Raw genomic sequence first — 23,350 nt, 5'->3', positions numbered from 1 at the left:
AGTTGTTTTCAAGTCGCAAAAACCTTCAAGCGCTATGATGAAACTGGTGCTCATGAGGACTGCCAGAGGAAAGGAAGACCCAGAGTTACCTCTGCTGCAGATGATAAGTTCATTAGAGTTACCAGTCTCAGAAATTGCAGCCCAAATAAATGCTTCAGAGTTCACGTAACAAACATCTCAACATCAGCTGTTCAGAGGAGATTGCGTGAATCAGACCTTCATGGTCGAAACGCTGCAAAGTAACCACTACTAAAGGTCACCAATAATAAGAAGAGACTTGCTTGGGCCAAGAAACACAAGCAATAGACATTAGACCGGTGGAAATCTGTCCTTTGGTCTGATGAGTTCAAATTTGAGATTTTTGGTTCCAACCGCTGTGTCTTTGTGAGATGCAGAGTAGGTGAACGGAGGATTTCCGCATGTGTGGTTCCCACCGTGAAGCATGGAGGAGGAGGTGTGATGGTATGGGGGTGATTTGCTGGTGACACTGTCTGTGATTAATTAGAATTCAAGGAACACTTAATCAATATGGCTACCACAGCATTTCCCATCTGGTGTGTGCTTAGTGGGACCATCATTTGTTTTTTAACAGGACAATGAACCAAAACACACCTCCAGGCTGTGTAAGGGCTATTTGAACAAGCAGGAGAGTGATGGAGTGCTGCATCAGATAACCTGGCCTCCACAATCACCCAACTTCAACCCAATTGAGATGGTTTGGGATGAGTTGGACGGCAGAGTGAAGGAAAAGCAACTAACAAGTGCTCAGCATATGTGGGAACTCCTTCAAGACTGTTGGAAAAGCATTCCAGGTGAAGCTAGTTGAGAGAATGCCAAGAGTGTGCACAGCTGTCATCATGGCAAAGGGTGGCTACTTTGAAGAATCTCAAATATAAAATATATTATGATTTGTTTAAGACCTTGTTAGTTACTATATGATTCCATATGTGTTATTTCATAGTTTTGATGTCTTCACTATTATTCTACAATGTAGAAAATAGTACAAATAAAGAAAAACCCTTGAATGAGTAGGTGTGTCCAAACTTTTCACTGGTAATGTATTATTTATACTCCGAACTCCGACATTGCTCCACCTAATATTTATATATTTCTTAATTCCATTATTTTACTTTTAGATCTGTGTGTATTGTTGTGAGTTGTTAGATATTAGTTTGACCAATCAGATGAACTTTGAAAAAGATCTGATGTGAAAAGATCTAATGTGACCAATTAGTCAGAAAAAAATATCAGAATTTGGCTGCCTGTGTAAATGCAACCTTAGGGACATAACATGGGCAGTTTGAGCTACCAGGAAGTGACGTTGCAAACTAGTTCATTGCTGCCACCTCTCATTGAGTAACTGCAGGCTGCCATTAACTTTCTCTGTGTGCGATTTTAAAATAATCAGTTCAAGGACATACAGTACATCTGGTGCATTAGAAGCAATTATTGGTACCATGATTGTTTTCGAAAAATTGTTTTATATACATGAAGATTGACCATGAAGATTGCAATTTTTCCATTCACTATAATGGGGGGGGATCCTATTTTCTGCTAACAACTTCTGCCGTACCGAGGTCGGCTATAAACCTTTAAGTCCCAGGGTCCTTAGATTAGTGATAAGCTTTGTGGGCACTATGGTGTTGATTGCTGGGCTGTAGTCAATGAACAGCATTGGTGTTCCTTTTGTCCAGGTGGGAAAGGGCAATGTGGAGTGCAATTGAGATTGCGTCATCTGTGGATCTGTTGGGGCGGTATGCGAATTGGAGTGGGTCTAGGATTTCCGGCATGATGGTGTTGATGTGAGCCAAGTAATTTTTTAAGATTATTACTTATTTCACGCGATTGGTGATTCATTTATGTTTGTCCCTCATTAGAATAGATAGACTAGAATCGTTTTAACAATTTCATTTTTAATGTGAAGTTTGCATTGTATTGCCCCATCCCTGCCCCATCCCTGTTGCACACAGCAATTATGGTTGATTTAAGATTTTTTTTAAAAATCAATCCTGTTACTTTAATTGACACCTACTATAGTATATTTCTTAATTTAAACTCTTGAGATGGGAAAACATGTTTTTTAATGAATTTGAACCGTTTGATTTTTTTAACCAAATTACCTTAGCAAAAAGGCACTCTAGTGGTGGAATGACCCATCTCGGATCACATTTGATTCTGCAGAGCTGCCCTCAGAACAAGATAGAATAAGAACAATCTGTGTGTGTATCTGTCATTGGAGAATTTGAAACAAAATTTGATTCGTTTAAAGAAAGTTGTGTTGCTCTAAAACGTTGCTCTATGTACAGATGCATCTTAGAAATCAAGAATTATTGTGAAAATGTAATGGCAATCATTGTTGGCAGACTAATCAAGAACTTTAAAAGTTCTGATTGTTGTGCAATCAGCCGTGTCGAATTTTAAGATTTTAAGGCTGATGTTCAATTATGTAATACAAGGCTACGGAAACATGCAAACGTTCAATGTCCAGTGCTTGTGGGTATAGAGGCGTTGCATCTATGAGGTTTTGGGCTCATCCTCATCACTTGTGCTTTTGTGTATGCTTCCGTAGCCCATCCAAGTAAAATATCATCACAAACTATTCTCAGCAATACATTCATGAAGCACTGTGTGAAAAAAAAAACAAGCCAGAGAACATCCTTTTCATAACTCTTCTTACATAAAACTGGATAAATAGTAGGTGCAAAACAGAGCATAGGGGGAAGTCTATGCATTGAGCTGGCAAAGCAGCGCCACCCCTCGTCTGATCCAGTGCTCGGCGGGCACGTCCGAGTTGAGCGCCATGGCGATTACGTAGTTGGTGGAGTGGCCAGTGGTGGAGAGTGTGCCGCGGCGCTCGCCGGTCTTGTAGACGGGGGAGAGGTAGCACATACGCTGGGGGATGTCCTGCCTTTTGATTGGTTTCAGCCACATCTGGGGGGCAGGAGAGGGAAGAATGGATGGAGGATGGAGGACAGGAATGGAGAGAGGGGGTACAGGCAGAGAGGGGGATGATGTCCACATGAGGAGTAGGCAGGAGGACAATGATGAGGAGAAAAGACAAGGTGGGATAATGGTTTTAGGAAATGGAATGGAGAATGGATGTGAGGAAGAAAGTTGGGACAACATCAGAGAATTAAACAATTAAACCAGTTGGAAATTTGGTGGCGTAACATTTGATACAATAGTAGTGAGAGAGTGAGACCCTGGGGTACATTAGCAGGTCTGGTAAAACAAAAAGGATAAACTGGAACACTCAACTTCTCACAAAAGCGAGTTTGTGAAATCCTCATCCAATTTGATAGCAGGAGCTGCTGGTTAGATTTGCATTTTAAATCTGACAGTGTTGTGTTTCCCCCCACAAATAATAAACACATTTTAAATAAAGTTCCGCTCTTGTCAAAACAAATTTTGATAATAAGAGTGCCCTGAAATGTCTGAATATTAAAAAGAGAATGCTTGTGCATTATTCAACAGCCGGCATTGTGAGGGCAAAGAAGAAGAGGGGGGAAGAAACAACTGAGAAAACGTACAAAGCAATCAGTTATACTTTGTCTGAGAGCTTCTTGCAGGAATCTGCCACTAGCAATCTATTTTAATGTCTTACTTAATATACTATTCATACACCATATCAAGTTGTAATTAAGAAGCCCGCTAGAAACTAGGGGAGGATAAGAGAGGACAAACTTTGTTATTGCGCTTGCCATGTTTGGGCTGAAATTGATGCGGCTGGGTGAGGCCCTGAGATAGAGCTTTGAACACGACGCTGGGAACAATCTCCTGGGTTGAACAACGGAGCATCATTTTTTGATTCTGCCGTTTGTTGTTGTTTGTACTCTCCTTGGCACCTACAGGGTATTGTAGTCTGATAAAAAGAGCTGCCTCGTAGGAGTTAAGACACAGAATATAGATAGAATCTGCTCAGTTTCACTACAGTTGGGTCCACTGATACATGGGAAGATATTATCCCTCTATTATCCCTCTCTCTCTATGCCCGGTGGAATTCATGGGAAATGAATACATTAATCTTTATCCTCTGAAACCACTGTGAGGTATAACGCTATGCATCGAGGGAAGATGGAGACATTGTCCTGACATGAAATGGAAACTCAGTAGATACTGAATAATTTGCAACAAAAATCATCAGGATCTTAACACGTAGGCCAGGATTCAAACACACCGCACTGCACCACAAAAGCTATTTAGTGTTCGTTCTACTTAGACCTTACTTATAAAACTGATATTTACTTATACAATCCCACGTTAAACAATCTACAACTTATAAAGTCTTCATAAGCACAATATTCATGCTTTGAAAATCCTCTATAAGCTTATGTCATACTGTATAAATGGTGTATAACATGTAACATATCAGCTCCCTATGTATGTTGCATTACAGCTCCCTATGTAGGGTGCTTTACCCCAAAAAGCTGTGCTGGAGCAGGGCAGAGATGCGCTCAACAAGGAAAATATTTTGTGAACATTAGCTAACGGCGTGTCTGTTTCTGGTCTCAACTGCCACTACAAATAATCAAGTGGCCATGTAGGCTATCCATTACATGTAGTAGAAATATAATAATAATAATAATAATTAGGGGGTGCTTATGAAGTCTTGTTTCACTGTATGTACAAGAGGGTAACCTGTACAGGTGTGAAATGTGTTTTTTGCATATATTTTTTTTTCACCTTTATTTAACCAGGTAGGCTGGTTGAGAACAAGTTCTAACTGCGACCTGGCCAAGATAAAGCAAAGCAGTGTGACACAAACAACAACACAGAGTTACAAATGGAACAAACAAACATACAGTCAATAATACAATAGAAAAAAATCTATATACAGTGTGTGCAAATGAGGTAAGATTAGGGAGGTAAGGCAATAAATAGGCCGTAGTGGCGAAGTAATTACAATTTATCAATTAAACACTGGAGTGATATATCAGAAGTTGTGCAGAAGATGAATGTGCAAGTAGAGACACTGGGGTGCACAGGAGCAAAAGTTGGATGGGCTATGCACAGGTGCAATGATCTGTGAGCTGCTCTGACAGATGATGCTTAAAGTTAGTGAGGGAGATATGAGTCTTTAGCTTCAGTGATTTTTGCAATTAGTTCCAGTCATTGGCAGCAGAGAACTGGAAGGATTCCTGCCAAAGCAGGAATTGGCTTTGGGGGTGACCAGTGAAATATACCTGCTGGAGTGCATGCTACGGGTGGGTGCTGCTATGGTGACCAGTAGCTGAGATAAGGCAGGGCATTACCTAGCAAAGACTTATAGATGATCTGGAGCCAGTGGGTTTGGTGACGAATATGAAGCGAGGGCCAGCCAACGAGAGCATACAGGTCGCGATGGTGGGAAGTATATGGGGCTTTGGTGACAAAACGGATGGCACTGTGATAGACTGCATCCAATTTGCTGAGTAGAGTGTTGGAAGATATTTTGTAAATGACATCGCCAAAGTCAAGTATCGGTAGGATAGTGAGTTTTACGAGGGTATGTTTGGCAGCATGAGTGAATGATGCTTTGTTGCGAAATAGGAAGCCAAATCTAGATTTAATTTTGGATTGGAGATGCTTAATGTGAGTCTGGAAGGAGACACATTCCAGTCATCCCACTCCCCCTAAGACACCTTCACAGAGTGGGGTCACAGCCAGGGGATCAGCCATAATTGACGGCAACGCTGGCGCAATTATGAGGGTTAATTGCCTTAATCAAGGGCGGAACAACATATTTTACCTTGTCGGCTCGACTGGCCCAATGCTCCCACTGGCCTCACTTGCGGTGAAAATGTCTCATAGTGATTTTCCTGAAGGTCTATGTCCCAAGAGTTTGAAAATGTGTGATAGCAGTGCAGCAATGGCAGCTTTCTCTGTGTTATCGCTCTTTCTTGCATCCCTCCATCCCATACGTTTTAGTCATATGTACAGTTGAAGTCAGAAGTTTACATACACTTAGGTTGGAGTCATTAAAACTCGTTTTTCAACCACTCCTCACATTTCTTGTTAACAAACTAAAGTTTGTCAAGTCAGTTAGGACATCTACTTTGTGCATGACACAAGTCAATTTTCCCAACAATTGTTTACAGAAAGATTATTTCACTTATAATTCACTGTATCACAATTCCAGTGGGTCAGAAGTTTACATACACTAAGTTGACTGTGCCTTTAAACAGCTTGGAAAATTCCAGAAAATTATGTAATGGCTTTAGAAGCTTCTGATAGGCTAATTGACATCATTTGAGTCAATTGGAGGTGTACCTGTTGATGTATTTCAAAGCCTACCTTCAAACTCAGTGCCTCTTTGCTTGACATCATGGAAAAATCAAAAGAAATCAGCCAAGACCTCAAAAAAAGAATTGTAGACCTCCACAAGTCTGGTTCATCCTTGGGAGCAATTTCCAAATGCCTGAAGGTACCACGTTCATCTGTACAAACAATAGTACGCATTATAAACACCATGGGACCACGCAGCCGTCATACCGCTCAGGAAGGAGACGTGTTCTGTCTCCTAGAGATTAACGTACTTTGGTGCAAAAAGTGCAAATCAATCTCAGAACAACGAACAACAAAGCAAAAGGACCTTGTGAAGATGTTGGAGGACACAGATACAAAGTATCAATATCCACAGTAAAATTAGTCCTGTATCGACATAAGCTGAAAGGCCGCTCAGCAAGGAAGAAGCCACTGATCCAAAACCGCAATAAAAAAGCCAGACTACAGTTTGCAACTGGACATGGGTACAAAGATTGTACTTTTTGGAGAAATGTCCTCTGGTCGGATGAAACAAAAAATAGAACTGTTTGGCTATAATGACAATCGTTATGTTTGGAGGAAAAAGGGGGATGCTTGCAAGCCGAAGAACACCATCCCAACCGTGAAGCACGGGGGTGGCAGCATCATGTTGTGGGGGTGCTTTGCTGCAGGAGGGACTGGTGCACTTCACACAATAGATGGCATCATGAGGGAAGAAAATTATGTGGACATATTGAAGCAACATCTCAAGACATCAGTCCGGAAGTTAAAGCTTGGTCGCAAATGGGTCTTCCAAATGGACAATGACCCCAAGCATACTTCCAAAGTTGTGGCAAAATTGCTTATGGACAACAAAGTCAAGGTATTGGAGTGGCCATCACATAGACCTGACCTCAAATCTTTTAGAACATTTCTGGGCAGAACTGAAAAAGCATGTGTGAGCAAGGAGGCCTACAAACCTGACTCAGTTACACCAGCTCTGTCAGGAGGAATGGGCCAAAATTCACCCAACTTATTGTGGGAAGCTTGTGGAAGGCTACCCGAAACGTTTGACCCAAGTTAAACAATTTAAAGGCAATGCTACCAAATACTAATTGAGCGTACGTAAACTTCTGACCCATTGGGAATGTGATGAATGAAATAAAAGCTGAAATAAATCATTCTCTCTACTATTATTCTGAATTTCACATTCTTAAAATAAAGCAGTGATCCTAACTGACCAAGACAGGGAATTGTTACTAGGATTAAATGTCAGGAATTGTGAAAAACGGAGTTTAAATGTACACTGCTCAAAAAAATAAAGGGAACACTTAAACAACACAATGTAACTCCAAGTCAATCACACTTCTGTGAAATCAAACTGTCCACTTAGGAAGCAACACTGATTGACAATACATTTCACATGCTGTTGTGCAAATGGAATAGACAACAGGTGGAAATTATAGGCAATTAGCAAGACACCCCCAATAAAGGAGTGGTTCTGCAGGTGGTGACCACAGACCACTTCTCAGTTTCTATGCTTCCTGGCTGATGTTTTGGTCACTTTTGAATGCTGGCGGTGCTTTCACTCTAGTGGTAGCATGAGACGGAGTCTACAACCCACACAAGTGGCTCAGGTAGTGCAGCTCATCCAGGATGGCACATCAATGCGAGCTGTGGCAAGAAGGTTTGCTGTGTCTGTCAGCGTAGTGTCCAGAGCATGGAGGCGCTACCAGGAGACAGGCCAGTACATCAGGAGACGTGGAGGAGGCCGCAGGAGGGCAACAACCCAGCAGCAGGACCGCTACCTCCGCCTTTGTGCAAGAAGGAGCAGGAGGAGCACTGCCAGAGCCCTGCAAAATGACCTCCAGCAGGCCACAAATGTGCATGTGTCTTCTCAAACGGTCAGAAACAGACTCCATGAGGGTGGTATGAGGGCCCGACGTCCACAGGTGGGGGTTGTGCTTACAGCCCAACACCGTGCAGGACGTTTGGCATTTGCCAGAGAACACCAAGATTGGCAAATTCGCCACTGGCGCCCTGTGCTCTTCACAGATGAAAGCAGGTTCACACTGAGCACATGTGACAGACGTGACAGTCTGGAGACGCCGTGGAGAACGTTCTGCTGCCTGCAACATCCTCCAGCATGACCGGTTTGGCGGTGGGTCAGTCATGGTGTGGGGTGGCATTTCTTTGGGGGGCCGCACAGCCCTCCATGGGCTCGCCAGAGGTAGCCTGACTGCCATTAGGTACCGAGATGAGATCCTCAGACCCCTTGTGAGACCATATGCTGGTGCGGTTGGCCCTGGGTTCCTCCTAATGCAAGATAATGCTAGACCTCATGTGGCTGGAGTGTGTCAGCAGTTCCTGCAAGAGGAAGGCATTGATGCTATGGACTGGCCTGCCCGTTCCCCAGACCTGAATCCAATTGAGCACATCTGGGACATCATGTCTCGCTCCATCCACCAACGCCACGTTACACCACAGACTGTCCAGGAGTTGGCGGATGCTTTAGTCCAGGTCTGGGAGGAGATCCCTCAGGAGACCATCCGCCACCTCATCAGGAGCATGCCCAGGCGTTGTAGGGAGGTCATACAGGCACGTGTAGGCCACACACACTACTGAGCCTCATTTTGACTTGTTTTAAGGACATTACATCAAAGTTGGATCAGCCTGTAGTGTGGTTTTCCACTTTAATTTTGAGTGTGACTCCAAATCCAGACCTCCATGGGTTGATAAATTTGATTTCCATTGATAATTTTTGTGTGATTTTGTTGTCAGCACATTCAACTATGTAAAGAAAAAAGTATTTAATAAGAATATTTCATTCATTCAGATCTAGGATGTGTTATTTTAGTGTTCCCTTTATTTTTTGAGCAGTGTATTTGGCTAAGGTGTATGTAAACTTCCGACTTCAACTCTATGAGGGTTTACGTTAGACTGCTTATAACACTGAACCTATAGGTCAATCGGCACCATTCCTTTTGACCAAGTTACTCATGGCCTCTAGTTTCTGTTTGCCAAATTAGAAAAAAAGTTACCAGTAAAATCTTGAGTTATTTGACCAAGTCAAAGAAAAAAAAATCTAAGAAGAACAATAGGTTTTGCTTCGCTGTGAACCACTAAAAATAGTTTAAGATGATCTTTCACCTAGGAATGACAAATCATTTCCTGATGTTTGTTGCAAATTTGTATGTGTATTGCTTAAGGTGTAATTTGTGAGCTTGTGATGAGTTACTCACCACAGGCATGGCGTCGTGTAGCACTTTGGGGTAGGACTCAGCCAAGAGCTTGGTCTTTCTGTCCCAACGTGCACAGTCAAGGTAGAGCCCATAAATGTACACACCTGAGAAACACACATACAATCAGATACACGATACCTAGCACGATACCTAGCACACCACCTGTTGACGCACGCACACACACAACAGAGTACAATTTCAACATGATGCACAGAGTACAATTTTAATATAGTACTCGAGTGTAACTGTGGCTTCCACTCTTGAAGCCAGGAGCATCATGGCAAGCTGATGAAAGAGCAGCAGGGGACTGATGGAGAGGTTGCAGTACAACATGATACAACATGTTTTGAACACATTTCTAACAAACTCAATGGCTTATTTCATGTGAATTGAAATCATTTCCTTTGGGAGGGTGATGCAGGGCTGGGGACAGAGGAGGGGAGCGTCCCTCTTTCTCTCTCCGTATCGATTTATTTTCTCTCTTATTCTCCAATCATTACCTTCCTCCCTCCCTTTCTTTCCATACTCTCTCTCTAGTCTCTTGCTACCCACCATTCGCTCTAACCCTTACCTTTCAGACTCTCTCTCCATCACCTTTCTCTCTCTCTTCCCACTTACCCTCTAAAACTGCTCTGGATGTGATCAGGACAAACATAAACTGGAAAAGCAGGATTTTGGCTCAGGAATAGGTCAGTTTCAATGAATGGAGGATTGTGTCAGAAAACAGGAATGCCTGATTAATCAAGAGAAATCACATCCCTCGTCTCTTTCTCTACTTCACCCTTTTACTTCTCCCTGCCCTCTCTCACCCTTCCATCCCTCCACCCTCTGTCTGTCTCACCATCTTCGGGGGGCTGGCAATACTCCTTGTCATCCAGCACCTCAAAGTCGAAGCCCAGCAAGTCGATGGGGATGGTGTGTTTGCGGGCATAGTTCTGCTGGCCTCCCGTCAGGAAGGCCTGGGTGAAGAAGAAGCCTGACATCCAGAATACTGCCGGGGTCCCATGTTCATACCAGTCCTGCAGAGGGACGAATGGAGCACAGCACAAAGGCTTAATGCAAAGGCAAACTAAGGTTGGCAGGCAATTAAAGGGTGATACTTTGCAAGTGCAGTATGAAAGTTTACCTACCCCCTCATGAGGTAAAGGTTTTCTGTTAAAAACAATAAAGGCAGACTGAAGGTCAGAGACAGCCTTGTCAACAGGAGCAACACAATATCCAACAGTAGCCCCCGGCTAATAGTCAAAGTTTAAAGTACACTACTTAACCAAAAGTATGTGGACATGTGCTCGTCGAAATCTCATTCTGTCACGCCCTGATCTGTTTCACCTGTCCTTGTGCTTGTCTCCATCCCCCTCCAGGTGTTTCCCATCTTCCCCATTATCCCCTGTGTATTTATACCTGTGTTTTCTGTCTCTGTTGCTAGTTATTCTTGTTTGTTCAAGCCTCCCAGCATTTTGTCTCAGCTCCTAATTTCCCGTAGTCTCTCTTTTTCTGGTCCTCCTGGTTTTTGACCTTTGCCTGTCCTGACTCTGGAAATTGAATGGTTTTTAAAACTGAAGGATTGTTTTGTGATTTTGGTTTATGTAGAATATATGTATTTTCTATGTAAATGAATGTTCTCTTAAATCTTGTAATTTTCTTTTAAGTTTAGAAGATTCTCCAAATGGGGTAGATGTTGTGGAAAATTGCAAGATTATGTTATAATGCTTGTAAGATTATGTTATAATGCTTGTATTACATTATAATAGTTACTTTCGACAGAATAGAGTATTCTTTTAACTATTGTGTGTGTGTTCCACTAAGGATAGGCCTCTATGAGATAGCACTGACAGAGAAGATTTACGATGCCTTTGGGTGATAAAACCTAAAGAGCATTCCAGAGAACATGAGCTAATGGTTCTGTTCTATGCCGTACCAGGGAGAGACGGTTCCCTTTTGGAGTAAGGGGGCCAGACACTGGTCTTAACAATGAAATCTGGTGACACAGCAGTAACTGCCTGCTATGTTTTATAGATATCTTTCATACAAATCGTAACCTTTGTGAACTGTTCCTAAGATCTGTGGTTCGTCAGTGTAAGTTGAGAGGGGTGTATCTTGGCTATAAAAGATCTTTGTACTTTTCTGTTGATACTTTTCAATGGTTCATTAGAGATAGCGCATCATTGAAAGTCAAAAAAGGCTATTGCAAAGCTCTTATTAAAAATTATGTAGTTTAAGTATAACTCTGACTGGTGTGTGAAGTTTGTAACTCTCCTCATTTGGTAAAGCAGAAATATGACACCACAGGTCTTAGTGCCAGTGTCGGTTTGTGGTGGTAAATAGACGGCTACTAAAAATATAGATGAAAAATCTCTTGGTAGATAGTGTGGTCTACAGCTTATCATGAGGTATTCTACCTCAGGCGAGCAATACCTCGAGACTACCTTAATATTAGACATTGCGCACCAGCTGTTATTAACAAATAACAGACACACACCCCCACCCCTCGTCTTACCGGCCATAGCTGTTCTGTCCTGCAGATACACGGAAAACCCAGCCAACTGTATATTATCCTTGTCGGCGTTCAGCCACAACTCGGTGAAACATAAGATATTACAGTTTTTAATGTCCCGTTGGTAGGATGGTCTCGGATGGAGCTCATCCAGAAGTTCTGATATCCAGAAGCTTTTTTCAGTCATAAAAGACGGTAGCATCAACATGATGTACAAAATAAGTTACAAACAATGCGGGAAAAAAACAAGTGGTTAGGAGCCCGTAAAATGGCAGCCATCCCCTCCGGCGCCATTCTTCACTACCTAGGGGAAACTTCACACGGAGCATGTACCTGTAGGAACTTGAGCCTATCCAGGAAGTCATTGACGTAGCTGCCCAGGGGTTTGAGGCTGGGGTAGGACTTCTTTATCCACATGCCAGGGATACGACCTTTCAGAATGCTGTTCACCACCTCCTCCAGCTCACCAGACATCACCACCAATCCCTGACACACACACACACACGCACACGCACGCACACATACAGAAACACAGTTAAGACAAGAAGTATGGCAATACATTGCACTTATTTTATTTTTGATTTAACTAGGCAAGTCAGTTAAGAGCAAATTATTATTTACAATGATGGCCTACACCAGCCAAAACCAGAAGACGCTGGTCTAATTGTGCGCCGCCCTATGGGACTCCCAATCACGGCCGGTTGTGATACAGTCTGGATTCGAACCAGGGTGTCTATAGTGACACCTCTAGCACTGAGATGCATTGCCTTAGACCGCTGCGCCACTCAGGAGTTATAGTGGTCTAGCCTAAATAACACATAAATCATAATACCCATACATACTGTATACACAAAGCGAAACACTCATTTCTTAAAGTCCTATGTACAGTGAACACTATAGCCCATCTCAGATCTAGGAAGAAGAGAGTCCCAGACTCTGGAGTGTAGCAGCCAGGAAGAGATCCAGGCTTGTCCGTTTAGAACATCCCTCCAGAGATGTGACAGCCAAATAACGGGTACTTGAGAAAGGCTACGCAAGAGGCTCCACTCCACTCAAATCACTGTCACCTCCCGATAACCCTACTCATCATCCCGTTCCTGCTTTAACCCCACAGGACTGAAGCTTCATCTGAAAAGTCGACTCGCTGAGACAGGGACTCAGTGTGGGAACTCTACAGTGACAGTACCCTAAGGAGGCTCCCTAGAGCTAGTGTTTGTCTCTGAAGCGATTACTAGGGCCGACTTAGACACAGAGGGTGCCCTCTCGAGTACCACCTCAGTGCTGAGGCATTCACACGGAGTAGGATCTAGGCAGAGAAGTCCAGCGCTTGAATAGAAGACTGAAGAACACTAAGTGTGTTCTCTCATGGGATGTATTGGCTCCATTGTTTATATCTTTCTTGTTTACAGTTATGTTGTTGGATTAGGCTTTGAGGGTATACATCACGGAGTATGAGAGTCACTTTAATCTAGTAAATTTACCATTTGAACAACTTTAGTTGACAGGAATCGAATGCTTTTGAGGCCAGCTCTGCTTTTCAGTGGGGTAAAACAGTGGCTAGCCCTTTGCAATCAAAATAAACATCTCATCAAGTCCATTTGAACCAGCGCACTTAGAACAAGCCGTATTCATGGGTTGAGAGTGGTCTGTGAGAGTGGTCAGACCACTGAGAAGTGGTCTGTGGTCACCACCTGCAGAACCATTCCTTTATTGGGGGTGTCTTGCTAATTGCCTATAATTTCCACCTTTTGTCTATTCCATTTGCACAACAGCATGTGAAATTTATTGTCAATCAGTGTTGCTTCCTAAGTGGACAGTTTGATTTCACATAAGTGTGATTGACTTGGAGTTACATTGTGTTGTTTAAGTGTTCCCATCATTTTTTTGAGCAGTGTATAATCTCAGACATAAATTACTGCAGTTTAAGGCCATCCATACAATGTACTATATGCCAGTGAAACTGAATTACATGCACTCAGAAATGTAATTCCTCTGCTGGAGGTGTAAAACACAAACAGGGACATATTTGCATATGTTATGGTCTTGTGAAGGCTAGCTGAATTCTGGCAAAGAGTATGTTGTTTTATCTCAGCATCTCAGTATCTCCCTTCTTCCTGTTTTTGTTTGCTTGAAAATGTTGATACTGTAACGTCCTGACCAGAGTTCTTATGTGTTTTGCTTGTTTAGTGTTGGTCAGGACATGAGCTGGGTGGGAATTCTATGTTGTGTGTCTAGTTCGTCTGTTTCTGTGTTCAGCCTAATATGGTTCTCAATCAGAGACAGCTGTCAATCGTTGTCCCTGATTGAGAATCATATATAGGTGGCTTGTTTTGTGTTGGGGATTGTGGGTGGTTGTTTCCTGTCTCTGTGTTTGTATTCTGCACCAGATAGGACTGTTTCGGTTTGCCACATTTTGTTATTTTGTTCGTTGTAAGTGTTCACTGTTTTTGTTTAATTAAACATGTTGAGCACTGGCTACGCTGCGTGTTGGTCCGATCCCTGTTTCACCCTCTCTTATAGTGAAGAGAGGGAAGGCTGCCGTGACAGATACTGGAGACTGTTATCAGAAGAAACTGTGTAACCTAGCGTTTATAGGGGCTAAGAAATGCATTGCCATTAATTGGAAGGTTGGTTATCCTTCCACAATGTCACAATGGATGGCAGAAATGTCAAGATAAAGTATATTTGATTTATTACAATATTAAGGCTATACTGTAACTGTCATATGGTCTGGATGCCTTATATGGAACACTGTACAACAAAAGGAGTCTGTATTGAAAACATGGCCATTTCAGGGGAGATACCTATTTAGGCAATCCCTAGCTGCTGGGTTGCTCAGTCACTCTGGCCTTAGCCTAACACACCTGAAACCAATAATGACTGTTTCACTAAGATCCTGAAGCTGAGTGCAGTGTTTTGGTTTGGGGGCGCTGCAGGGCGGTGGATGCCTAGGGGCAGGACGGGCCGATCCAGCTATATTATGTGCAAGTAAAAAGGGCTCAACAGTACTATTACACCTATGATATGAATTACAGTGCCCTCAGTAATATTGGGAAAGTGAAGCATTTTCTCTTCTTTTGGCTCTATACTCCAAAAGTTTGGAGTATAAAACAAACAATGACGATGAAGTTAAAGTATAGACTGCCAGCTTTCATTTGAGGGTATTCATCAATATCAGGTGAACCGTTTATAAATTACAGCACTTTTTGAACATTGTCCTCCATTTTAGGGGAGCAAAAGTATTGGGACAAATTCACTTGTATGTGCATTAAGTAGTAAAAAGTTAAGTATTTGGTCCCACGTTCATAGCATGCAATGACTACACCAATCTTGTAACTACACATTTGTTGGATGCATTTGCTGTTTGTTTTGGTTGTGTTTCAGATTATTTTGTGCCCAATAGAAATGAATAGTAAATCATTTATTGTGTCATTTTGGAGTAACTTTTATTGTAAATAAGAGTATAATATGTTTCTAAAAACTTCTACATTAATGTGGATGCTACCATGATTCCGGATAATCCTGAATGAATTCTGAATAATTATGAGTGAGAAAGTTAGACGCATGAATATCAAACCCCCAAGACATGCTAACCTCTCACCATTACACTAACAGCGGAGCCTTTTTTGGGGGGGTATGATATTTGTGCATATATAATGTTCTCACTAATCATTACTCACGATTCATTCAGGATTCATTCAGGATTATCATAATCATGGTAGCATCCACATTCATGTAGAAGTGTTTACAATAAGAGTGTCCAATATTAGATTGGGTAGAAATGCTGGAAATGAGCTTTAGATGCCCAAAACTTCTGAGGGAGGACCACCAGACCCCCGCCAGGTTATGTCCCCCCCACTTCTAAAACCAAAGTTGCACCCTTGATTATTGTTATTGTAAAGTCAATCTGACGACATCACAATGATGACAAAGGGTTTTCCTACAAATTATTTGCTTCCTTTTGAAATGTCATTGTGCTTCCAAGACACTTTTATGTACTTTATCAAATTGTATTTGTCACATGCTTCGTAAACAACAGGTGTAGACGAAGAGTGAAATGAAATCTTTGGGTAAAGCAAGCCCCATACCCCTCTCCCTGCCTCCTACAACTAGGCTGCTGTGGTCAGAGAGGTCGTAAATTCCGGGAGGAGATGATCTCCTCATGGCCACAGTATAGAGACAGAGTGAATTTTCATAGAGAACAAAGGAATTTCTTCCACCTCACAGAACTTGAGGTCCGAACAACATTTATGTTCCGGAGAAGGTATAAAAGATCGGTGAAGAATCCAGCTACGAACTGGTCCGTTTGGTACAAGTTTGTAAAACTCATGAGAGACGGTGTGGCCACATTACCATAACGCTGTTTATATAATAGCCTCAGATATGAGGTTTACATCTAATTGTTGTATAAGATGAATGAGTGAGGATGATACTGTTTGTAAAATTGTGTAATGTGATTTTGGAGTGTTTAATGAAGGAAACTCCAATTCCCTTTTGAGTTTAACTAAATCAGAGGACCGCCCATGAGCCCAGTTAGGGTCGGGCATCCTGGGACAGGCCCTTTTCTGCAACTCCCGAATAAAACCCCCACCTTGAGAATTTCTCACCAGACCATGTTTTCGCTCAATCGCGAGAGGACAAAGGTTGCAGACCAGCTTACCTCGATAAAGAGAGGGCCAAGGTTTGAGACGATTGCTGAATCTTTTAACCATCCCACGTGGTTAAACTCTTAGACTATCGATACCGACAGAATAAGAACAAGTCTTTGATATTAATTACTAGTCTGCAGCTAGGAATTCGGTATCATTGAACGCGAAGAACGACAACCGCCGAAACACCTATCCATAATGACATGAATGAATGTCACTCTGAACTAACCATTCTAACCACGACAGAGAGAGAGAAAGAGAGAGACGGACAATTCTACAAAAGAAACAAACTTTTCAACAGCGATCAAGACGACACACTGAGCGTAAATATATATATTGATTGCAATTGTTCCCGAATGAGTGAGGGTTCATGTGCAAAGGATTAGCATTTAAATTGTTGTAATTATCAACTTTGTAGTGTCTCATCTCAGTTGACCCCCACTTCCCTTTTTGTCCACCAAGCCGCGATACCGGTTTATCCCACTAGGGAAACTTCGTTATCATTTCCTTGTAACTATCTACTGTTTGTTTATGCATTTCTGTGAATTACTTAGTTAGTAAATAAATTATTTAAGACAATTGATGTATGGATGACTCATAGTGAAGACTGGGTTCGTGCAGATAACCAACAATTTACGACGTTTGGAATGAGACTAACGTGAGGTAAAATAAATAATTCATTAATCAGAAGACTATTGATCAGATATGAAAATATCTGAAAAGTTATATTAGGAAAATTATAACTTTGTAATCTGAATATTTTCCTTGGTGCCCCGACTTCCTAGTTTATTACAGTTACATGATTAATCAGTTTAATCGCGTAATAATAATTACAGAGAATCTTTGATAAAAACAAAGTCTTCAGTTAATGATAGTAAAGACACGACAATATAAATAAGGACATTATCGAACAAAATGACCTTTTGGAGTGCCAACAGAAGAAGATCATCAAAGGTAAGGCATTTATTATTTCGCTATTTCTGACTTTCTTGGCGCACCTGCCTGGTTGAAATATGTTTTTCATGCTTTTGTATGCAGGGCGCTGTCCTCAGATAATCGCATGGTGTGCTTTCGCCGTAAAGCATTTTTGAAATCTGACACAGCGGCTGGATTAACAAGAAGTTAAGCTATATTTTGATGTATTACACTTGTGATTTTATGAAAGTTAAATATTTATAATTCTGTAGTTTGAATTTCGCACTCTGCAATTTCACCGGATGTTGGCCAGGTGGGACGCTACCGTCCCACCTGCCCATAAGAAGTTAACAATGTCTACACTGTATTTCTGATCAATTTCATGTTATTTTAATGGACAAAATATTTAGCTTTTCTTTCAAAAACAAGGACATTTCTAAGTGACCCCAAACTTTTGAACGGTAGTGTACGTGAAAGGCCTATCTGGCTTATATGGTTATGATGGCCATAATGCTTCTTGACAGTGTCATAAAGTACATTTATGACACTTCAATCCAAGATGGCGTAGCAGTCAGATGTCCTTTGTCCTCGTCCTGTCCCGTGTATATATATTTTATATATTTTTCTTCGCATTTCTTTTTATATATATATTTTTTCTTCTTAAAAACTCAACTTCAAAACACTCTCCGGCAACCCACCTCACCAAATGTGGTGCGGATCTGTTTTTTTCCTCAAAGGTATTATTCACCTCGTATCCGAAATCTACAACAGAAGCTAGCCAGAAGTTAGCCAGCTCACAAGCTAACGTGAGTAGTTCAGCTAACCACAGCTAGCGCTCATCAGCTATCCTTTAGCTCGGAAAACTATTGCCAGTTTCGTACAACGCGACTCAGACCAGAGCATACCAGACCTATTTTCTCTCCATATCCCCGGATTTTTACCGCAAGCTCTGGACATTTACACCGGGATCTTGCAGCTAACTAGCTGCTATCCGAGTGACTATTGGCTAACATCAATTCCGGAGCAAACACCAATTATCCCGGAGCTAGCCAGCTGAAGAGTTCCATCAGCCACTCCCGGGCTACAATCACCTATCCGGACCCGTTTTACTGCCGATGCGGAGCCCCACCGGGCCTTCACGACTGGGATACCGACGTTATCTGCCCGAGGGAGTTATTCAACTGGCCCCTCCATCGCGACGTAACCTGAACGCCCATATGCTAACTGCGGCCCGCTAATCGTTAGCTGTCCTGAGCATATCGGCTGCTATCTGAACAGGTCTATCGAACAATCTTCTTAGGCCACTATAACTATTTTGACAATTGGATTGGTCCCCTCTACCACACGGAACCCCACTAATCTACCGACGGAAATGCACGGCGTGGCTAAAATCAGACCTCCATCTTCTGCTAGCTTGCTACCCATGACTAGCTGTCTGAATCACGAAGCTAGCACCAGTTAGCAAACACTATTCTACAATTCACAACCTCTCTTTCGCCATCCGGCTTGGATTCTCTGTCGACACGACCACGTCTGGTCTGCAGACGATTACCCCATCCGCTGTGCCCTCAACCGGCCTCCGTCTGAGCAGACCCCCTCCGTCTGAGCAGACCACCCCCCGGGCTACTAACTTTAAACGCCGCGGGCTAGCTTAGTGGAGGCCTCACTGCTCCATCTACGGCTGCCCCCTGGACACTATGATCACTTGGCTACATAGCTGATGCCTGCTTGACTGTCCATTAATTCATGGTACTCCATTCCGTTTATTTGTGTTTTATCTGTCGGCTCTGTGCTTTAACTCAGGATCTGTGTGTAGTTAATCCGACCCTCTCTGCCTAGCCGTCGCCATTTTTACCTGCTGTTGCTGTGTTAGCAGACTAGCTGCTGTTATCTCACCTGTTGTTTTAGCTAGCTCTCCCAATCAAGACCTGCAATCACTTTATGCCTTATTGTATGTCTCCCTCAAATATCAATATGCCTTGCATACTGTTGTTCAGGCTAGTTATCATTGTTTTGGTTTACAATGGACCCCGTAGTTCCACTCTCCGTACCTCTGATACCTCCTTTGTCCCACCCCCCACACATGCGGTGACCTCACCCATTGAGACCAGCATGTCCAGAGATACAACCTCTCTTATCATCACCCAGTGCCTGGGCTTGCCTCCGCTGTACCCGTGCCCCACCATACCCTGGTCTGCACATTATGCCCAGAATCTATTCTACCACGCCCATAAATCTGCTCCTTTTATTCCTTGTCCCCAACGCTCTAGGCGACCAGTTTTGATAGCCTTTAGCCGCACCCTCATCCTACTACTCCTCTGTTCCTCGGGTGATGTGGAGGTAAACCCAGGCCCTGCATGTCCCCAGTCACCCTCATTTGTTGACTTCTGTGATCGAAAAAGCCTTGGCCTCATGCATGTCAACATCAGAAGCCTCCTCCCTAAGTTTGCCTTACTCACCGCTTTAGCACACTCTGCCAACCCTGATGTCCTTGCCGTGTCCGAATCCTGGCTTAGGAAGGCCACCAAAAATTCTGAGATTTCCATACCCAACTATAACACTTTCCGTCAAGATAGAACTGCCAAAGGGGGAGGAGTTGCAATCTACTGCAGAGATAGCCTGCAAAGTTCTGTCATACTTTCCAGGTCTATGCCCAAACAGTTCGAACTTATAATTTTAAAAATTAATCTCTCCAGAAATAAGTCTCTCACTGTTGCCGCCTGCTACCGACCCCCCTCAGCTCCCAGCTGTGCCCTGGACACCATCTGTGAATTGATCGCTCCCCATCTAGCTTCAGAGTTTGTTCTGTTAGGTGACCTAAACTGGGATATGCTTAACACCCCGGCAGTCCTACAATCTAAGCTTGATGCCCTCAATCTCACACAAATCATCAAGGAACCCACCAGGTACAACCCTAAATCCGTAAACATGGGCACCCTAATAGACATTATCCTAACCAACTTGCCCTCCAAATACACCTCTGCTGTCTTCAATCAAGATCTCAGCGATCACTGCCTCATTGCCTGTATCCGCCACGGGTCCGCGGCCAAACGACCACCCCTCATCACTGTCAAACGCTCCCTAAAACACTTCTGCGAGCAGGCCTTTCTAATCGACCTGGCCCGGGTACCCTGGAAGGATATTGACCTCATCCCGTCAGTTGAGGATGCCTGGTCATTCTTTAAAAGTTACTTCCTCACCATATTAGACAAGCATGCTCCGTTCAAAAAATGCAGAACCAAGAACAGATATAGCCCTTGGTTCACTCCAGACCTGACTGCCCTCGACCAGCACAAAAACATCCTGTGGCGAACTGCAATAGCATCGAAGAGCCCCCGCGATATGCAACTGTTCAGGGAAGTCAGGAACCAATACACGCAGTCAGTCAGGAAAGCAAAGGCCAGCTTTTTCAAGCAGAAATTTGCATCCTGTAGCTCTAACTCCAAAAAGTTCTGGGATACTGTAAAGTCCATGGAAAACAAGAGCACCTCCTCCCAGCTGCCCACTTCACTGAGGCTAGGTAACACGGTCACCACTGATAAGTCCATGATAATCGAAAACTTCAACAAACATTTCTCAATGGCTGGCCATGCCTTCCTCCTGGCGACTCCAACCTTGGCCAACAGCCCCGCCCCCCCCGCTGCTACTCGCCCAAGCCTCCCCAGCTTCTCCTTTACCCATATCCAGATAGCAGATGTTCTGAAAGAGCTGGAAAACCTGGACCCATACAAATCAGCTGGGCTTGACAATCTGGACCCCCTATTTCTGAAACTGTCCGCCGCCATTGTCGCACCCCCTATTACCAGCCTGTTCAACCTCTCCTTCGTATCATCTGAGATCCCCAAGGATTGGAAAGCTGCCGCGGTCATCCCCCTCTTCAAAGGGGGAGACACCCTGGACCCAAACTGTTACAGACCTATATCCATCCTGCCCTGCCTATCTAAGGTCTTCGAAAGCCAAGTCAACAAACAGATCACTGACCATCTCGAATCCCACCGTACCTTCTCCGCTGTGCAATCCGGTTTCCGAGCCGGTCACGGGTGCACCTCAGCCACGCTCAAGGTACTAAACGATGTCATAACCGCCATCGATAAAAGACATTACTGTGCAGCCGTCTTCATCGACCTGGCCAAGGCTTTCGACTCTGTCAATCACCATATTCTTATCGGCAGACTCAGTAGCCTCGGTTTTTCTAATGACTGCCTTGCCTGGTTCACCAACTACTTTGCAGACAGAGTTCAGTGTGTCAAATCGGAGGGCATGTTGTCCGGTCCTCTGGCAGTCTCTATGGGGGTACCACAGGGTTCAATTCTCGGGCCGACTCTTTTCTCTGTATATATCAATGATGTTGCTCTTGCTGCGGGCGATTCCCTGATCCACCTCTATGCAGACGACACCATTCTGTATACTTCCGGCCCTTCCTTGGACACTGTGCTATCTAACCTCCAAACGAGCTTCAATGCCATACAACACTCCTTCCGTGGCCTCCAACTGCTCTTAAACGCTAGTAAAACCAAATGCATGCTTTTCAACCGTTCGCTGCCTGCACCCGCACGCCCGACTAGCATCACCACCCTGGACGGTTCCGACCTAGAATATGTGGACATCTATAAGTACCTAGGTGTCTGGCTAGACTGCAAACTCTCCTTCCAGACTCATATCAAACATCTCCAATCCAAAATCAAATCTAGAGTCGGCTTTCTATTCCGCAACAAAGCCTCCTTCACTCACGCCGCCAAACTTACCCTAGTAAAACTGACTATCCTACCGATCCTCGACTTCGGCGATGTCATCTACAAAATAGCTTCCAATACTCTACTCAGCAAACTGGATGCAGTTTATCACAGTGCCATCCGTTTTGTTACTAAAGCACCTTATACGACCCACCACTGCGACCTGTATGCCCTAGTCGGCTGGCCCTCGCTACATGTTCGTCGTCAGACCCACTGGCTCCAGGTCATCTACAAGGCTATGCTAGGTAAAGTGCCGCCTTATCTCAGTTCACTGGTCACGATGGCTACACCCACCCGTAGCACGCGCTCCAGCAGGTGTATCTCACTGATCATCCCTAAAGCCAAAACCTCATTTGGACGCCTTTCCTTCCAGTTCTCTGCTGCCTGCGACTGGAACGAATTGCAAAAATCTCTGAAGTTGGAGACTTTTATCTCCCTCAACAACTTTAAAAATCTGCTATCCGAGCAGCTAACCGATCGCTGCAGCTGTACATAGTCCATCTGTAAACTACCCACCCAATTTACCTACCTCACCCCCCATACTGCTTTATTTATTTACTTTTCTGCTCTTTTGCACACCAGTATCTCTGCTAAATTGTAATTACTCGATTTATTGCCTACCTCATGCCTTTTGCACACATTGTATATAGATTGTATATAGATTCTCTTTTTTTTCTACCATGTTATTGACTTGTTTATTGTTTACTCCATGTGTAACTCTGTGTTGTTGTCTGTTCACACTGCTATGCTTTATCTTGGCCAGGTCGCAGTTGCAAATGAGAACTTGTTCTCAACTAGCCTACCTGGTTAAATAAAGGTGAAATAAAATAAAAAATAAACATTTTATACAAATTATTTAAAATATGATTAAAAAAAACATGACTGTAAAGATGTAATTACAACAACAACAAAGGATTTAAGAAACAAACGAAAGGAAAGTTCTTGGCTGGGAAAAAATACATTTTAATAAATGTGGGTTTCGACACTCATGTAGTTGTCATAACCAGCCATAAAATAATGCAATATATGTCACAACAGGTGTAACTATATTATGACAGGTTATGACAAGTTATGTCAGCTGTTATGACATATTAT

The 23,350-nt window shown here is 43.2% G+C and overlaps 1 protein-coding gene across 1 annotated transcript in view; it reads right to left on the bottom strand.

The window, feature by feature from the left end:
• Positions 1-1,968: 1,968 nt before the first annotated feature.
• The window catches only part of dnah7 (dynein, axonemal, heavy chain 7), a 210,130-nt gene continuing 188,748 nt past the window's right edge, over positions 1,969-23,350 (bottom strand). The window contains exons 64-67 of the mRNA XM_039006214.1: positions 12,292-12,444; positions 10,306-10,483; positions 9,465-9,568; positions 1,969-2,931 (exon numbers count right to left, since the gene is read on the bottom strand). Of these exons, the coding sequence (XP_038862142.1) occupies positions 2,725-2,931; positions 9,465-9,568; positions 10,306-10,483; positions 12,292-12,444 (642 nt within the window). The 3' untranslated portion in view covers positions 1,969-2,724. The remainder of the gene's footprint in view (positions 2,932-9,464; positions 9,569-10,305; positions 10,484-12,291; positions 12,445-23,350) is intronic.

This window comes from Salvelinus namaycush, chromosome 13 (assembly GCF_016432855.1).
Source record: "Salvelinus namaycush isolate Seneca chromosome 13, SaNama_1.0, whole genome shotgun sequence".
NCBI lineage: Eukaryota > Metazoa > Chordata > Actinopteri > Salmoniformes > Salmonidae > Salvelinus > Salvelinus namaycush.
The sequence above is the reverse complement of the archived record's forward strand: the minus strand, read 5'-3'. Positions and strand labels throughout refer to the sequence as shown.